The 20,122-nt window shown below is 42.3% G+C and overlaps 1 protein-coding gene across 5 annotated transcripts in view; it reads right to left on the bottom strand.

Moving 5' to 3' along the window:
• The window catches only part of SH2D4A (SH2 domain containing 4A), a 70,931-nt gene that overhangs the window by 20,624 nt on the left and 30,185 nt on the right, over positions 1-20,122 (bottom strand). For 3 of the 5 annotated variants that reach the window (XM_025447161.3, XM_025447227.3, XM_025447093.3), the window contains exons 5-8: positions 14,286-14,366; positions 9,085-9,196; positions 7,209-7,419; positions 4,360-4,490 (exon numbers count right to left, since the gene is read on the bottom strand). In XM_025447161.3, coding sequence (XP_025302946.1) covers positions 4,360-4,490; positions 7,209-7,419; positions 9,085-9,196; positions 14,286-14,366 — 535 coding nt within the window. The remainder of the gene's footprint in view (positions 1-4,359; positions 4,491-7,208; positions 7,420-9,084; positions 9,197-14,285; positions 14,367-20,122) is intronic. The other 2 variants (XM_049094909.1, XM_025447354.3) reach the window with 1 other exon arrangement.

Genomic DNA, 20,122 nt, shown 5'->3' with positions numbered 1-20,122 from the left:
CATGAATAAATAAATAAAACTCTTTAAAAAAAAAAGAAACAAGAGCTTTAAATGATACACTGGACCAGATGGATTTCACAGACATTTACAGAACTGTACATCCAAATGCAACTGAATACACATTCTTCTCAAGTGCACATGGAATTTTCTCCAGAATAGACCACATACTGGGTCACAAATCTGGTCTCAACCGATACCAAAAGATTGGGATTGTCCCCTGCATATTTTCAGACCATTATGCTTTGAAACTTGAACTTGGGACACCTGGGTGGCTCAGCTGTTGTGTGCCTGCCTTTGGCCCAGGGTGTGATCCTGGAGTCCCAGGATCGAATCCCACGTTGGGCTCCTGCATGGTGCCTGCCTCTCTCTGCCTATGTCTCTGCTGCTCTCTCTCTCTCTCTCTCTCTCTCTCCTGTCTCTCATAAATAAATAAAAATTAAAAAAAAAGAAAGAAACTTGAACTTAATCAAAAAAGAAATTTGGAAGAAACTCAAACACATGGAGGTTAAAGAGCATCCTACTAATAGATGAAAGGGTCAACCAGGAAATTAAAGAAGAATTAAAAAGATTCATGGAAACTAATGAGAATGAAGATACAACCATTCAAAATCTTTGGGATACAGCAAAAAGAGTCCTAAGAGGGAAATACATTACAATACAAGTCTCCCTCAAAAAATTGGAAAAAAACTCAAGTACACAAGCTAAACTTGCACCTAAAGGAACTGGAGAAAGAATAGCAAATAAAACCTACATCAAGCAGAAGAAGAGAGTTAATAAAGATTCGAACAGAGCTCAATGAAATAGAGACCAGAAAGACTGAACAGATCAACAAAACCAGGAGTTGGTTCTTTGAAAGAATTAATAAGATAGATAAACCATTAGCCAGCCTTATTAAAAACAAAATAGAAAAGACTCTAAGTAATAAAACCAAGAATGAAAAAGGAGAGATCACAACCAATATCAAGGAAATACAAATGATTTTAAAAAATATTATGAGCAGTTATATGCCAATAAATTAGGCAATCTAGAAGAAATGGATGCATTTCTGGAAAACCACAAACTACCAAAAGTGGAACAGGAAGAAATAGAAAACCTGAACAGGCCTATAACCAGGGAGGAAATTGAAGCAGTCATCAAAAACCTCCCAAGACTCAAAAGTCCAGGGCCAGATTGCTTCCCAGGGGAATTCTATTAAACGTTTAAAGAAGAAACAATACCTATTCTACTAAAGCTGTTCCAAAAATAGAAAGGGATGGAATACTTCCAAACTCATTCTATGAGGCCAGCATCACCTTAATTCCAAAACCAGACAAAGACCCCACCAAAAAGGAGAATTATAGACCAATATCGCTGATGAACAGAGATGCAAAAATTCTCAACAAGATACTAGCCAATAGGATCTGACAGTACATTAAGAAGATTATTCACCATGACCAAGTGGGATTTATCCCTGGGATGCAAGGCTGGTTCAACACTGGTAAAGCAATCAATGTGATAGATCATATCAACAAGAGAAAAACCAAGAACCATATGATCCTCTCAATAATGCAGAGAAAGCATTTGACAAAATACAGCATCCATTCCTGATCAAAACTCTTCAGAGTGTAGGGATAGAGGGAACATTCCTCAACATCTTAAAAGCCATCTACGAAAAGCCCACAGTAAATATCATTATCAATGGGGAAACACCGGGAACCTTTCCCCTAAGATCGGGACCACGACAGGAATGTCCACTCACCACTGCTATTCAACATAATATTAGAAGTCCTAGCCTCAGCAATCAGGCAACAAAAAGAAATAAAAGGCATTCAAATTCGCAAAGAAGAAGTCAAACTCTCCGTCTTTGCAGATGACATGATACTGTACCTAGAAAACCCAAAAGACTCCACCCCAAGATTGCTAGAACTCATACAGCAATTTGGTAGCGTGGCAGGATACAAAATCAATGCCCAGAAATCAGAGGCTTTTCTATACACTAACAATGAGACTGAAGAAAGAGAAATTAAGGAGACAATCCCATTTACAAGTGCACCCAAAAGCATGAGATACCTAGGAATAAACCTAACCAAAGAGGTAAAGGATCTATACCCTAAAAACTACAGAACGCTTCTGAAAGAAATTGAGGAAGACACAAAGAGATGGAAAAACATTCCATGCTCATGGGTTGAAGAATTAATATTGTGAAAATGTCAATGCTACCCAGGGCAATTTACACATTTAATGCAATCCCTATCAAAATACCATGGACTTTCTTCATAGAGTTGGAACAAATCATCTTAAGATTTGTGTGGAATCAGAAAAGACCCTGAATAGCCAGGGGAATATTGAAAAAGAAAACCATAGCTGGGGGCATCACAATGCCAGACTTCAAACTGTATTACAAAGCTGTGGTCATCAAGACAGTGTGGTACTGGCACAAAAACAGACACATAGATCAATGGAACAGAATAGAGAACCCAGAAATGAGCCCTCAACTCTATGGTCAACTAATATTCAACAAAGCAGGAAAGACTATCCACTGGAAAAAGGATAGTCTCTTCAATAAATGGTGGTGGGAAAATTGTACAGCCACGTGCAGAAGAATGAAACTGGACCATTCTCTTACACCATACACAAAGATACACTCAAAATGGATGAAAGATCAAATTGTGAGACAAGATTCCATCAAAATCCTAGAGGAGAACTCAGGCAACACCCTTTTTGAACTTGGCCACAGCAACTTCTTGCAAGATACATCCATGAAGGCAAGGGAAACAAAAGCAAAAATGAATTCTTGGGACTTCATCAAGATAAAAAGCTTCTGCACAGCAAAAGAAACAGTCAACAAAACTAAAAGACAACCTACAAAATGGGAGAAGATATTTGCAAATGACCTATCAGATAAAGGGCTAGTATCCAAGATCTATAACGAACTTATTAAACTCAACAGCAAAGAAACAATCCAATCATGAAATATGCAAAAGACATGAACAGAAATTTCACAGAGGAAGACATACACATGGCCAATAAGCACATGAGAAAATGCTCTGCATCACTTGCCATCAGGGAAATACAAATCAAAAGCACAATGAGACACCACCTCACACCAGTGAGAATGGGGAAAATTAATAAGATAGGGAACAACAATGTGGGAGAGGATGAGGAGAAAGGGGAACCCTGTTGCTCTGTTGGTGGGAATGTAAACTGGTACTGCCACTCTGGAAAATGGTGTGGAGGTTCCTCAAAGAGTTACAAATAGAACTACTCAGTGACCCAGCATTGCACTGCTGGGGATTTACCCCAAAGATACAGATGCATTGAAAAACTGAGACACCTGCACCCCAATGTTTATAGCAGCAATGTCCACAATAGTCAAACTGTGGAAGGAGCCTTGGTGTCCATTGAAAGATGAATGGATAAAGAAGATGTGGTCTTTGTATACAATGGAATATTACTCAGCCATTAGAAATGACAGATACCCACCATTTGCTTCAATGTGGATGGAACTAGAGAGTATTATGCTAAGTGAAGTAAGTCAATCGGAGAAGGACAAACACTATATGGTCTCATTCATTTGGGGAATATAAAAAAATAGCGAGAGGGAATAAAGGGGAAAGGAGATAAAATGAGTGGGAAATATCAGTGAGGGTGACAAACATGAGAGACTCCTAACTCTGGGCTTCGAAAAAGGGGTGGCGGAAAGGGAGGTGGGATAGGGATTGGGGTGACTGAGTGATGGGCACTGACAGGGGCACTTGACGGGGTGAGCACTGGGTGTTATGTTATATGTTGCCAAATCAAACTCCAATAAAAAATATACAAAAAAAGTAACAGAATTTTCAGGTTAAAAATCATAAAGTTCAACTCCTTCATTTAATAGTGAGGAAAATGCAGCTCAGATAACTTGACTTGCTACAGAGAAAGCTGATTTGCTCAGTCATTCACCTGTCAATGGAGAGCTGATGTTTTGACTGCTCACCAGATGCTCTGCACATCATATACAGGGCATGTATGACTCTCTTCCAGTGGATGGTGGATGGTGGATGAAAGGCATTGCTGTTTGAAGGAAATCACAATCCAGTGCCCTAGTAGAGATGCATAGGAGGCACTGCTTTCCCCACCCACCCAGTGGTGTTTTATTTGTGGTGACAAATTACCTATACATGCAGAGACTACAACTGCTCACTGTTTTCAAATTTCATCATGAGCTAGCAACTCACTGAGAAACCTTTGAAAAACTGCTTTGTGAAAATAATTTCAAAGATTCTTTTTGGGCAGCACAAGTAAAAGGAAGCCTTTCTTCCTTCTGCCCTCTTGGTGGGCAAGCATAGCACCCTCCAGCGTCAGATGAGGTTCCTTCAAAGGAACCCATGTACTCACCGTGGAACCAGGGCGCTATAGTGTCTGAGGCCTTCTGGTAGCCTGCTCGCAGAGGTAGCTGCTCCTCTTTGAACCACCGAATGATGTCCTCCTGGGAAGAGCTCGATGCCGTCCTTGTCACTCCCTGGGTTCTGTTATTCAGAAAACGTTTTTTTCAAGTTAGATTTAACTAATTTGAAAACAATGCCTTCGAAAATCATATTTATCCTGTATATATAGATCATGTATAAGAGGAAAGAGCATCCTATATGTCTGAACATCGGATTACATGGGCTGGGCTAATGGGAAGTTGGATCTCTAATTACTGCCATTATACAACTAAGTCCTCAAGGGCTGCTCAAAAAAAATAGGAAGGAACATATATCTGTCACCTTGTCCTTCCAGTCCTATCGGACTAGTCATGGGTATGAGCTACTGCTGTTAATACATAGATATTAATTCATTTTTAATATGAATTAAAGGTCCATTAACTTCCAATTAAAATTTGAGAAAATAACTATTAAAAAGTGAAATACACCCCCAGCGCTATTTTCCTTGGGAACATGCTCTCACAAACCAAAGAAATGCAAAAAAATAATTTTCTTTAACAGTTTCAGTATTAAACTTTCTCTTTTGTTTCCAACTCCCTGACTTGCTTTCTTCCTCCTGTACTTCGAAGAGGTTTGGTTCTGCTTAAAGACAGTCTCAGAAATATAAAGTCAAAGAAAGAAGAGTGTTTGAAGATTGGTAAGAAAAAGATACAAGTGGCAGAATCATCTTGAAATATATTCAGTAGCAGAACTTAAGTTCTGGGATGTAAGTCAATTTCCATCACAAAAAGTAACTTTGCAATGTAATAAACATATTTCCAAGTCTCTCACAACAGCCTACTCATTTTGAGCAGAATTCAGTGTAAAAACGATGAGTTTGGATGAACTTCTGGGATGCCTGTCATGTAAATTAACTTATGGCTCTTTCTGCATTTTATGGTAACACACGTCTCCACGAATTGCATGTGACATGTATTTCAGATGTACATGTATGCATGCACGCATCCAGTTACATACCACATAGTATTTTGGAGAAGATAGCCTATACTGGGGAAACCAGATACTGCACGCACGTGAGATTACACGATGAGTGCTGTTACCAGCTTTCAAATTAGGTTCTTTTTCTTTGGGAAGTCTTTGGAGGTTAAGCAAAAACTCTAAGGACAGCCAATCTCTGTCTTTTCTCAGCCTGGCTCCTCGCTGATGTGATGTGATGTGGTCCCAGCCCCCAAACCATCCTGTGTGGCTGCCTCACAAGAAGCATTTCGTGCAAGTCTGTGAAGTTGGAAAAACAGCTCAGTGAGCACAGCTCAAAAGAAGAACGGCTCTTATTAAAGGCCACCTTCCTGCTGTCCATCACATACCCAGGGCACGAACAGTACCGTGGGCCAGGGCACACTATGAATGACTATGAATGACAGTCACACCCTTGGAAGAACTGGGAGGGCAGGGGTGGGTACACACGCAGCCCTGCGGGGGGTGGACGACACCCTGACCAGCTGGGAGCACTCGAGAGGGCCCTGAGCACGGATTCACACTTTTGTGACTTGGCCACAAAATGGCCAGGATCCCAGTTTTTTTTTTTTATTACTTTTCTTGGGTTTTTGTACATAAGAAAAAAAAAATCATTCTCCACACTGTCCCCGTATAGAACATGATCTTCTGGTCCTGGTACCCACATCCAAAAATGGAACCTTTCAGTTGAGTAAGTAGAAATCATTGTCATAGAAAAAACCTCTACCTTCCTGTTTCCTCTGAGGTCATAATCCCCGTTAGGAAAAGCCTTGAAGATCACTACTGACTCCAAGCAAAGAGAGATTTCTTTGCTTTTAATTTCTCCATACTTGCAACAGAGAAGTCTTTCTGCTTTTTATTTCAGAAGGTGAGACTTGAGACAGTTCTGTTTCATTCAATTGCTATTTGATTTCTCTGGTATGTAAATACTGTCTTTCTGCGTATTAGAATATGAAAACAATCATATGATATCCAGGAGACAATAATTTTATAATCAGTTAACTAACACAAGGGAAAGGGGGTTTCTGCTATGATGTCATCGTTATTTTTCTTCAGGGATTTTACAGAACAAACTGTTCTACGCAATTTTCTACAGCCTAGGGGGCAAAGGCACCATCGTGACCAAAACAGTACTCATTCCAAAGAGGAACAGTTCCAGATTCTCAGTGTAGGAGCTCGACTCTGTAGCCCGAAAGGAGGGACCAAACCTTTAACCCGGAGGAAGGAGAACGACTCTATGATGCCCTGAACCGCAGCAAGCCCCGCTTCCTGCTTTGGCACCGCGCGGGCTAAGGGTGATGCTGAGTCCTGACCGAAACCCATTCTGCTTCCCCCTCAGTGGCCACCGTAGGGAGCTGATGGGGGGCCGGTGGGGCGCGGGTGGGGGCGCTGGTGGGAGACTGGTGGGGGCGCTGGTGGGGGCGCTGGTGCGGGGCTGGTGCGGGGCCAGTGGGGGCACTGGTGGGGCGCCGGTGTGGGCTCTGGTGGGGGCGCTGTTGTGGGCACTGGTGCGGGGCTGGCGGGGTGCCGGTGGGGGCGCTGGTGGGGGACTGGTGGGGGCGCTGGTGGGGCGCGGAGGCACCAACTCCGTGTTCATCCTTAATCACTGTCTATCTTAATTATGACAACGGTGGGTATTTTCCAGACGACAAGGGGGTGCATCCGGCGCGGGGAACTTGGGGCGACTGGCTAAGTGGAGGAGAGCTGGGCTCCGCGCTGCGGCCGCGCCCCCCCGCCCCCACCCCCACCCCCACCCCGGCAGCCTGCCCTTTGCCTGCGCTGCAAGCCGTCTCTGTGGCTTCCTACCTGAGAGGCTGCCGAGGGGACCCCGCTGGGTGCAGGAACTGCGGCTTGGGTGGAAGGGGGGGTCTCCTGGGTCTCTGCGGAGCAGCTGGGGCGCCGTGCTGCCCCCCTCCGCTCCCTACCCTGTCCGCCGCCAGGGACAGCCTCTTGTAGTCCTCCCGCGCCTGTTTCGCCAAAGAGCGTCTCTTCTCGTCAGCTGCTTTGGATTTTCGCACTAGGAAAACGGGGATTTGAGAAGAAGATGGTGAGAAGGATCTGCTGGTGAAGGGAGCAGTCCCTCAGGAGATGCTGTCACCTGCTGATAACAGACCGTCGCTGTCATCACCTCCGGCTCACACAGCTCGGGCCTGTGCAGCCACAACTGCCCAGCCTGCCGCACAATCCCTGTCTTTCTAAGGGTGGCGGTGGCAGTGGGGTGGTGGTGGCAATGGCAGTGGGGGGAGGGCTTCCTAAGGGGGAGAAGGAGGATGAGGAAGGGAGAACCACCTGTTGGACAATTTCCTGCACTTGGCAAGACCAAGGGATGAGTCATAGCCCGAGTGCGAATTCCAACTGGCCCAGAGCCTTTGACCAAGAGGTGATGTCACATCCCTGACGCCCTCAGCTCGAGTCACTAGCGGAGACCAGCTGTCGGCAGCTCCTGGTGCAGTCGCTCATGGCTGTGGACAGGGTGACAGGTGGGCCAGTCGTGCCAAAGATCACACTCAGAGCCCCCCCCAGAGCTGAGCCAACTGTGAACTGGCCTGCCAGGGAAACACTACAATGGTTCTCACGGCAATCAGAGAACGTGCTGGTACACATAAAAGCACCTCAAGGCCACCTTCTAATGTTGCTTTGTATAACAGAGGGCTTATTGTTTTGTTTTGTGTTTGTTTTAGCAACACGGCAGTAAAGGGCTATAATGCAGGATGTTAAGACTAATTTTTATTGAGTGTATTTGCGCTTCGGGCATTCTTGGTCAAGCCCTGTTAAGTCTCATTTCAAATAGATGCCAAAAATGTTCCATTACACTAGAATTTCACTGCATAGAAGTGATTGGATCTTGCAAATATTTTCATTTCACAAAAACTGTCCTGTTCATGGTGTTCACTAATGAAACTGAAGACAGGATGCTCCACATCCTGCAAACATTCTCACTCTCGTTCTCTCCCTTAACTGGCCCCAACGGATGACCCGGCTGGTAAAGCTCTTTCTGAGTCACCTGGAAACCCTACTGGTATTTCAAACCTGCATTGTCTCCTAGCATCCCTGAGTGCATTCTGCTCTGCTTTAGCCCACCCCACCTCCTCCTGAGGAGGGTCATCTCCAGCAGCGCTAACTCAAAAAGGAGTCAGGGTCAGGTCACAGGCATGGGACAGATGCTGATATATTCAATCGGTTATTCCTGGTTCTTCTCTTACAAAGTTAAGATGAGTTCGCTATGAAAATTTAGAAAAGTAAAGAATAACAAGAAGAATTAAAACAAATCTGAAATATCGTCTCTCCAAAAAAATTAACATGTTAATAACTTTCTAGTTCTTTTACTTCACATACCAAGGCATTTTAAAATAGGGGATGTTTTTCATACTATTTTAATTTTTTTTCTTCAAGTGAATAACAATTTATAAACATATCCTAAGGTCCTTAAACATTTCCAAAACATGGTTTTTCAGAGCTATATACCGTTCCATCAAACAGACTTACTATACCACAGCTGTGATGGCACAAAGACAATGGAGAAACTTCCTACTATTCAAGAAGTGACTCGTAAGCCTTTATGTAACAACTTGGTAATAATTCTCTCAACAACCATTTTAAGTGCTTCCTGGATTGATCATTTGTTAAGAGAAGGAATTGGCCTGGCGGGTCTAAGGTGTTACAGAGGCCTCTGGGTACTCACGAGACGCCTGCCACTCCGAATCTTCTTTCCAGCTTTTATAAATCTGCTTGGTTTTCTCCTCGTCTATTTGTTTTAGTTCTTCATCTTGTGTTTTCTTCATGGATTCTTTCTTCTGTTTAAAAGAAAAAATAAAAACCTGAAACAAACACTAGATTAACTCTGGCAGTTTTCTGTGAGGAGGGATTAGAGGCAGGGGAGGAGGTGGTGGGGGGAGGAGGAAGGGGGAGGTGGGAGGAGGGGGAGGAGGCAGAGGGGCCAGGGGCACCGAGGGGCCTAGTTTCTGTGTGACTCCCACTGGCCCCTGACTGGGCAGTTTGTTGTTGCAGGAAAAGCTTGGAGTCGGTGATACCTGAGGCTGACTCAGTCATGACCTAGCTATAGCACCTTAGGGACCATTACCAAACCTCTCTTAGGCTGCCTTTGCCTTAGCAGAATTAGAAAATTTAGTATGTTTCATAAGGTTATAGTGAGGGTTAAATAATATTTTAAAAGTATCTTCCATAGTATATGAAACACAGTGAGACTCAATAAATATCCATTTTTCTCAAACACAGTGATGTAGGAATGACTTAGAGGCAGATAGGGCTAGGCAGGGAATGATAAGGGAAAAGCCCCAGAGTCAGGCTCCTACCCATCCCAAGAAAACAGAGATAAAACAGTAAAAACATAAAAAAATAAACTTGGCTCCCTAACTCCAAAATGTTAGGGAGTCTCCCCCCTTTAATGGCTACTAAGTAATCACAGAAACATGTCATTAAGGTGTTATCGATAGTCCCTGCTCAAACCAAGACCACACAAGAATCTCAAGGCCGTGGGCTCCCTGACTAGGCTGCAGAAATCCCAGATGTAGAGAAATGTTATGGAGATGTTAACCTGAGAAAAGGGAACACCTTGTTTGGGCTCATGATATTCATAAAACCATCTTGTTTGTCACTCTGATGGTTACAAGTCCGCCATGTTTGTTCCGAAGAGCCACCCTGATAGTGACATGCAATGTACCAAGTCCCCTGGTAAGGTTCCTATAACAGACAGACCCTACAAACCCTCAGCAACCCTGTCAGGACCCCTCTCACTCCTAGAGCTTCCTCTGTATCTCTGGTTAATAAACATCTGTCGCTTTGCTGGCTCTGTTGTCCGCGCGAGAACCCAGCTCTCCCGTTTCAACAGCACTTACCAGGTTTCAGTTGAATTCCCTGAGGCAGTGTGTGAACACTGCAGTATCTGACCAGCTCCATAAAATAACAGTACATTTCTAGAGCAGTCTCAGCTGTATCTCCATGTGCCCTCAAACCAGTGTGTCTAAATATGTGGTGCTAGGGGCACCTGGGGGCTCAGTGGTTGGGCGTCTGCCTGCGGCTCAGGTCATGATTCCCAGGTCCTGGGATCCATTCCCACGGGCTCCCTGCGGGGAGCCGGCTGCTCCCTTTCCATCTACACTCCCAACCCCTGTTTGCCTGTTTGTCCTCTCTCTCTCTCTCTCTCTCTCTCTCTCAAAATAAATAAAATCTTTTTTAAAAATTATCTTAAAATGTGGTACTTACACATTTTTGATGACCCAAAAAGGAATATTTTGTTTACTATATATATATAATATATATATATTTTTTTTACTAAACATCCTCTTTGAGAAAATATAAAATAAGAAACACAAGTCCTCCTTTAAAAGGAAATATGCTTTTTTTATTGTAAAACATACATAACATAAAAATTACTGTGTTAGCCATTTTGAAGTGAACAGCTCCGTGGCATTAAAGGAACTAGTTTTTAACTAAAGAGAAACACACACCAGATCACTTAGACCTAAAAAGTACTTTGTTGGGCAGCCCAGGTGGCTCAGCGGTTTAGCACCGCCTTCAGTCCAGGTCATGATCCTGGAGACCCGGTATCAAGTACCATGTTGGGCTTCCTGCATGGAGCCTGCTTCTCCCTCTGCCTGTCTCTGCCTCTCTCTCTCTGTGTCTCTCATGAATAAATAAATAAAATATTTTTTTTAAAAAAGTACTTTGTTTATTTGGGTACTGCCTTTTGAGTGCTTATTAGAAAACAGAATTTAGCACTTGGTGAACTAAATAAAAGCCTTGGTCACCTCGATAAACAAGCTAAGAGGTTGTATAAAAGCCTGACTGACCATGCTTCGCTCTCCATCCTAAAAATGACAGTTTTTTTTTCTTTTATGTTTTCCCATAGTAAAAGACACTAAAGACACTCTTTCTATTGAAACTATTTCACCTCAACTAAAATATAAACCTTGATGTTGGGAAACTTGTTTTCAACCATTGTGGGAAGTCATAAATCACAGTTAATGTAAAAGCTGATAATTCATACACTGTATTTCATTTCAGATGTAACTGAACTTTTGTGTTCTTATTATTTTCAACTTTTGTGTATTTTTTTTCTTACTTTCTTTTTCTGCCTAGAGCTAAGCCCTCTTGGTTTACAATATTACAAAAACTAAAAAAACAGCTTTTGGTGTTTTAAGTGACTGTTAAATTTGCTGTCACCTAACTGAAGCCATTTATAAACCTGAAATACATAAAAAGTACTGCTAGCAATTTCTAAGTTTAAACATAAAAAAACTTAAAAGTGGAACTTTGTTCAACTTCCACATGAATATTTTAAAATGATTTAAAATGATTAGAATAGAGCTATAACATTAAACCATGACAGCATGAATATTGTTGCTTAGGAAAAGCAAAAAGTTTACAAAGTGACTCCACTGAAGGAGAAATATTCAGTACCTAATAATGCAGGTGGTATGTGGTTGATGACAATCAAATGTTGGGGAGTGCTACAGCAAGTAAATCATATTCCTTTTTAACCTGCAGTATCATTCTGTATGGGGAACAGAAGGAAAGAAAACAAATTAACGAGTTTCACAGAGTAATGGATGAGATGAGCCCTGACAACTACATTTATTCCAAGAAGCTGGAAAACTTAAGGACTTTGTCATGAGTTTCTCTAAGAATTCCTCCAGAAAATTTACTTTGAACAAAATCTTTACAGATTGGTCTTTACATCCGCTGCTTAGGAAACCAAACCACCAATTCCTTTTTAGAAATGTTTGCAGGAAGCATGTAGGTCCAGGATGGTATGGTGAGCTAAGCATGGGAAAGTCAGGTGAGGGGTTGAAGGAGCAGCAAAGCTGAGGATGGACCCTGGTCCAAACAGCCACTGACTGAGGTTTAAACACAGGGATGGGTAGTTTGATGTCAAAACATCTCCCACAGAAAGCCTCCCATCCCAGCCTGTAATAGAAATAGTTCTCTCCAGTTTCCTCATTAGATCCTCTCCACTGCCTACAAAATTGGAAGGCTCTGTTTTATTCTTTGTTCTATAGAGAAGATGGGTGAGTGATCTATCTGTTCATCCATTCTCTTGAGTTCCCATATAATATTTTTTTAAGATTTTGTTTATTGATTGATGAGACACACAGAGAGGCAGACACACAGGCAGAGGGAGAAGCAGGCTCCCTAAGGGGAGCCCAAAGCATGACTTGATCCCAGGACCCCGGGATCACAACCCGAGCCAAAGGCAGACACTCAACCACTGAGTCACCCAGGCGTCCCTATAATTTCTTAAGTTAGAAAAGAAATGCATTGGTCCATGGCTATGGCCATTCTCCTGAGAGAGTGTAAAGACAGATGAAAATCTGCCTATCTCATAACTAAAAATGCTTGATAACCACTGGTCTAGTCTACCCCCCTTATTTTGGAGACAAAAAAGCCCAGGTCCTCTTCTCTTTTCCATCAAGACTCACTCTCTAGATGATCTCATCTTTCATCATGGCTTGACAGAACACCAAGATCCCAGGGTCTCCATGATTTCTCAGCCCTAGTCTCCCTTCTCTTTCACTGACATCTCTGCCATTCCCTGACCATGTCCAGCGAGCCTTCATACTTGCTGTTGCCTCTGCCTGGAACATAATTTCCCCTTGCGATCCGCATAGCTCCCTCCCTCATTCCTTCAGGTCTCTACTCTGATAGTGCCTTCTCAGAGTAGCCTTCTCTGACCACCTCTATAAAAAGCCAATTCCCAACGTCCCAGCATTCCTCAGCTCCTTCATCCTGCACTATTTTTCTCCACAGAGCTTATGATCATCTGACTTCATAGATGTGTTTGTTGTCTGTCTCCCTCATTGAATACAGGCTTCCTGAGGGCAGGGATTTTATGCTTTGCTGTGTTTGTAGCCCCTGTAACAGTGCCTAGCACATAGGAGAAACTCAACAGACAGTTGGTTGAATAAACATATAAACCCTTTGTCTTTCTATCATTTAAGATGAAATTTTGAACACAAAATTTCAGATTTACTGAAATTTTCCTTTAGATGCTTTATTGCTGCTGTTTTAGAAAGGTACCTATTATGCCAGCAGTATGCACACTGGACTACACTGCAAAAATTCATCATAGTTTCACTAAGTCTCCATGCAAACTATCCCAGTTCATGCACATCCCTGCAGACCAGTCAGGGAATCGATGGCACTGTCTGCTGGAACAGAGGCCTCCACCATGGCTCCATCTCAGGTCTGTAGTCACTCAGAACCTTCTCTTCACAGTCTCATATCTTATACTACTTTTTCAAACTTTCTGCAGGTCAAATCCTACGATGGTCTCCAACTGCCTGTCATGCCCCATTTATCATGAGGCATGGTCAATGCAATGGGCCAATGGTCATGGCCTAGCATGGTGGAGGAAACACCATGCCCTATAAACTGTATCTATAGGGAGAATGATACCTGGATGGATGTGTGAGAGGAGAGATTTGAGTGCCCAAGGAGCTCCTGGCACAGTGGGCCTGGATGGCACAAGAGGCTGCTCATCGGAAAGGGTCAACCTCCCAGAAACAAGGAACACACAAAGAACTTAATATGAATTCAGATTTCTGCCAAGCTAAATGCTTCGTTTATTGCTCTCTGAAATCAGTGTTCCCTCCGTGTTCACTGTAGCCCAGGATGTTGTCTGTTTTAGATCTTCTGTGAGGAGTTTAGCAGATATGTCTTGGCAGCTGTTCTTTCCACAATCCTCAAGACTTTTGCAACTCCAGACAAACAGGTAAAAATGAATAGCTATGTTCACAAGCTTTTAAAGACAGATTTCACATTCTGCTGCTTTCATTTCTGCATGAGACTAATATAGCAGTTTGTGAAATATTAGTGGAAATGGCTATGAATTTAGCCCCGTGAAGACAGAATTTAAGTCTTTACCTGGTGAAATCCATATGCCTTCATACGATTGATAGAATCTGCCAACATTTGTTGAATATTTCTTGAGGAACTGGAGAGTGACTAAAAATTAAATGAAACACATTTTTATACCATTTAGAGCTACAATGTAATTTCAGCAGATAATCTGTTAATGCTTCCCTGGATTCAATGTCCCTTAACCTGCTTCCCCCCATAGGTAGAGGCACCAACGTGTCCCTCCAGCACCTGAGTTCCTGAGCGGTAATGACTGAGGCAGTAGGTATGTGAAGCCTCAGCTTCCCTACTCAGTAGGGACCCTGAGGTGGTTTGGTCATGATGAGTGGGTTTCTGTATTTTGTTCCCAGCTGGCCCCAGGGCCCCTGAATGACTTCAAGACATCACCATTATCCCTTCATTTAAATTCTCTTTTTCTCTCTATCCCTGCTCTATGTCATCCCGTTTTAGGTCAGATCAGAGAAACACTTAGTCGCTGCCATCTCACTGCATATGCCTCGCTCCCTGGCTAGGACCAGAAGCATGACTGGTGCCTGCCTGTGAGCCAGCCCATATTCCCTGCCTGGTTGCACTCCCTCTCCATCCCTGTTAGCCAGCCCAGTGTCTGGGTTACTACTGCTGGAGAGATGGATTTCCCAGGAGGCAATTTCTGACCATGGGGTTCCCAGATCCATCGCCTGGATTCCCTAGTGTCACTCCTGCCCGCCACATGCCAACTGCTCTGGCATTGCAACAGAGCTGGCATATCACACCGAGTGCCTCTGTAGACCAGGTCAGCTACCCGTGACCCCCTCACTCTGGCCCTGGCCTGAGTGCAGAGTCTGGGCCAAGTCCCAGCATGAAAAGCCACATGCCCTAGACAGCTTAATAGAGCCACCTGCACCTTTATTACCAGGATTTATGTGTCTTGTGACTGAACACTCACTCCTGAATTTTGGTATCGTTCAGAAAATGTCGGTACATTTACTTACCAAGATTCAGTGTGGAGCACAGAGGATACTGTAGAGTCATTACTATTTTGCCCTCTTTTCCACAGTAGCTACACTGCATTTCCCAGCTGCCCTAGCAGTTAGGTGTGCCCAGGGGAATAAGTTATCTCTGATATAATGTAAGTAAAAACTGGTATTTGCCACTTTTATTCTAGCCCTTAAAACCTCCTTCACACATGCCTCTAGGCCACTTCCTCCTTCCTCTGGGCTAGAATGGTGATCACAGTCACACTGCTGCTGAAGACAGGAAAGCCATCAAAAGCCTGAGTCCCTACTTGACTCTACAGAGGGGAGTGAACCTCTCCCTCCTGAACCAGAACCCATCCTGGATGTTTTAAGGGAGAAAGATGAACTTCCATTGTGTTTGACCATTGCATTTTTGGGCTATTTGTTACAAAAGTTTCATTCATCTTAGTTAATAAAACTGGCCACAGCAATTGCTGGTGGCACACTTAAAATCCTCTGCTGGGATTTCTTACTATTAATGTTACTTCCACTGATGGCCACTAGTCACTGAAGGCCCAGTATGATGAGGCACTGTGTTAGTGTGATAAATAAAATCACTAAATGTGATTTTATTCCTCACAACATCTCTGATGGATCGGTAACACAGTGCCCAATTATCAGAGGAAGAAACTGAATCTCAGAGGAGCTGTGTACCTTGCAGCCATCACACAGCTGGCTTGAGTTTATACTTTTCCACTATATCAACACTGTAATGATAGGAAATGAGTTGTAGATCAAGTTTCTTTATGTGGGATGCCTGGGTGGCTCAGTGGTTGAGCATCTGTCTTCCGCCCAGGTTGTGATCCTGGGGTCCTGGGATCGAGTCCCATATTGGGCTCCCTTCATGGAGTCTGCTTCTCCTTCTGCCTGTGTCTGTGTCTCTCTGTGTCTCTCATGAATAAATAAATAAATATTTTTTTTTAAAAAAGTTTCATTATGCTTATTTCTTGGCAAAATAATAGATCCTATAGGTTTCACAACTGCAACCTACCATATTCTGACTTGCTGTTTATTTTAATATTATAAAAGGATACATAATTGCTTTGCATCCAAAACAGTACAGTAGGGGCTCCTGGGTGGCTCAGTCAGTTAAGCAGCTGCCTTGGCTCAGGTCATGTCTCAAGGTCCTGGGATCGAGCCCCACATCAGGCTCCCTGCTCAGGGGGGAGCCTGCCCCTCCCTCTCCCTCTGCCTGCCACTCTGCCTACTTGTGTGTGCTCCCTCTCTGTCAAATAAATAAATAAAATCTTAAAACAAACAAATAAACTACAGTAACCATTCTAATTCATCCTAATTTATGAACGGGTCAGAATTGTTCCAATAGGTTCTGTGTATATCTGTTTAAAAAGGGCTTTGACTTGCAGTCTCTGAATAAATTTCCACCATAAGGAATGTGAGCTTTAAAAACAGGCTCACTCTCCCTTTCTTCAATAATATAAGATGTGTGGGGCATCATTTTGCAAAAAGGATCAGTTTCTGCTATGTTGAAAATTAGGCAGGTAACCCCCCACCCTTGCCTCCTCAAGCATTGTAGATTAAATTTCCAGCTACAGTAGCTACACACTCAGCCTCTCCACTGGCTTGTCACAGGACCTGGACACATGCAGCCAGCAGAGCTTGGGACCAATGATTTGCCAGTGGCACCTCCACCACGCTCAGCCTTTCAGCTCTCAACAAAGTCTCAGTTGTCTCCTGAATTAGCATCAGACTAACAGGCATCTGACACGTCTCTTCTAACATATATTCTACTTTGCCAAATGTTTTTCCTCCTATCACATGCCAATTACTGTCACAGATATAACACTTCACATGTACTCTGAGTTCTTTGTCCCATAGAATTATTTGTTCAACTGAATGATTCATCCTATACACACATACAACCCTATTTTCTCAACATTTGCTTTTTTTTATGATCTTAATTTTTTTCTATCACCAAGGGCAAGCTACCCCAAGATGGACCACTTTGGCATGCAGATTCTTGTTGAGTTAAAAGTAATCAACCCACAATGTATTCAGGAAAAGCTCTTTAACTCCTCACCTGCAAATGCCTAAAAGAATTTAGACAGAGGACCTGCTCCAGAAAGAGAACCATTGCTACAGACAACTACATCATACTGCGAATGAGATACAGCAGAAACGAAGAACCCAGCCAAGCCTGTCTGATCAAAGTCCCCTATGTCCCATTCTTTCTGAGTGGACCAGTAAACATTTGTTCACCAAACATTCACTCCTTTTCACTTCCTGTGAATTGCATTCCTTCCCTTTAAGTCCCAGACCCCTAGCCTCTTTCTCTTTAGTTCAGGATGATACATATATCTTATTTTACTTGACTATCTTTGGAATTTCCGTGTATGTGGGTTTCCCATACATATGAAATTAAATTTGATTTTCTCCTGTTAATCTATCTCGTGTCAATTTGATTCTTAGCCTGGCCTGGAGGACCTTGAAAGACAGGAAATTTTTCCTCCCTGATGCCAGCATTTCAACATTCTCGCTGCTTTTGCACTTATCAGAAATGATGAGGTTATTAATATTCTTATTAAGATAATCCAAAACTAAGCACAGACACACTAACCAGACAATGAAATGGATGTGACGCTGGGGATGAAGGAAAGACTGTGACCATCGGCACCATCTGCTGGTGCCAGTCAGAGTTGCCTTCCTTTCTTTGTCCGAAGTTTGAGGTTCTGTTTTCAGTATACCAAAGCTCAAAGCTGGTTCTTGAGTAGAAGAGCGAGCATAAATGATTTCAATTAGTTTAGCAACCACCCAGTTAACAATCGCCCAGTACGTCTTCTGAAGCACTTCTATACATCTAAAATATATTGCACACTCTAAAACTATCCACATATACTAAGAACCACATTTGTAAAAATTCTAATTTTCAATGTGCGCCAAGATCTGCCATTATTCCAAAGTGCTAAAATAATATGGAAAACTAATCAACACTTGTATAGATTAGGTTCATTCAGACACATTTACATGTTCGTTCTACAAATCCATGGGACACAAGTTCAGTGTAATAGACAAAAAATAGTATGATCCCAAAGAGATTTCCTTTATTAAAAAACAAAACAAGATTATTGGCTCAAAAAGTGATGATTAATGATGTCAATATCAAATGGAGATAACCTCAGGGATGCTGTTGCCACTCTGAGCATTCCCAGAATGAAGATGGAGAGGTTTCCTAGATTGCGTACCAGGCCCCCTCTGAAATTTTCATATGCTGCTGTGTTCCAGGAAATATACTCTTTAGTTATTCCTGTTTGTAATGAGAAAGAGAGGAAAACTCCCACCTACCTGCATGATTTCAAAGTGCTTTCAAGTCCAATATATCATTTGACCCTCATTATCAACCCTATAAGACTGTCAAGGTACTGTCCCTTTACCAAAGAGGTAAACTGACCTACTAATATGGAGGAAATCAGACACTGAAGGCCGTGTCTACAGCTTGCTCCTTCATGGGGTGTTCCGGAGAGAACATACATTTGCTCTCATGCATACAAGCCTCTGCAGCCACCTCCCAATTGCTACACTATAGATGCTTTGGTAGCTGCTGAAACTCTGTGGGCACAGTTAAAGCAATCTTACCTGCTTCATATTTTGTTTATTTAAAAATAAAAACTGCCACAATATTTATACAAAAACTCCACAAAATAAAGTGAAAATTTGAAAGCCAGTGCCATCAAGAGCTAGTGGACTTTCTACAGATGCCGAGTCAGAATGGTCCCCTCTAGTCAATGCAGGACCAATTAGATCTGGGAGTGGAGCCCATCGGTATTGACCAAAGGGTATATGGTGTGTGTGTGTGTGTGTGTGTGTGTGTGTGTGTCTGTATAATAAGTATATATTAATTATCATTAAACTTAAAAGTATGACAGTTCAAATTTATATAAGCAATTGGATTATCAAAAGATGCTATAGCAACATCAGTATTACATGATTACAAATTATATTTCCCCCAGAGACTATGTGTCCTATAAGGATTATTTTAATTATATTTACTTTTTTTTAAAGATTTTATTTATTTATTCATAAGAGACATAGAGAGAGAGAGATAGAGAGAGAGGCAGAGACACAGGCAGAGAGAGAAGCAGGTTCCATGCAAGGGAGCCTGATGTGGGACTCGATCCCGGGTCTCCAGGATCAGGCCCTGGACTAAAGGCGGTGCTAAACCACTGAGCCCACCCAGGCTGCCCCTTATATTCATTTTTAAAATGTGATTTGAAAAACAGTTTGTTCTGGCTTTTAATTTAATATTCACTCTGTTTAAAGTCAGGCTATGCAATTTTATTAATTCAAAATAAACCAGAAAGCTCCAATAAACAGAAAAATTTTAGCACTCAATTTTTATAGTGAAAATGAAAATGATGAATTAACAGATTAAAACCAAGAATTTACTTTTGAAAACAGAATAGTAGGGTAAGTATTTAGCTATCCTGTTCTTACACCTCTTACATCCATGGTATTCCTTAATGGACCACAGGTTAGAATAATAACCTTCATGAAGGCAAAAGAGCACGTCAGCTTAATTCACTGATATCCAGGGCCTCAGCAAATAGAAAAGTGACTGGTATTTAGTAAAGGGCTTCAGTAATATTTGGTGCATAAATGAACTCACCATAAATTCACAAAATACTTTCTCAATCATTAAAAAATATTCTACCTTGTTTTAATATTAAAATTCTCTGAAAATCAATGGCCTGTAACTCACCTAGTTCATTAATCAGGCTACTGGAATAATCAGATCATCCTATTTCCAGCCATTTTAAACAAAATTTCCCAATGATGACTATAATATTAAGCATTTGAGCATACTGAGATTTAGCTTTTTCTTTCTAGAATAGT

This window comes from Canis lupus, chromosome 16 (assembly GCF_003254725.2).
Source record: "Canis lupus dingo isolate Sandy chromosome 16, ASM325472v2, whole genome shotgun sequence".
Lineage (NCBI taxonomy): Eukaryota > Metazoa > Chordata > Mammalia > Carnivora > Canidae > Canis > Canis lupus.
This window is presented reverse-complemented; position numbering and strand designations above follow the sequence as displayed.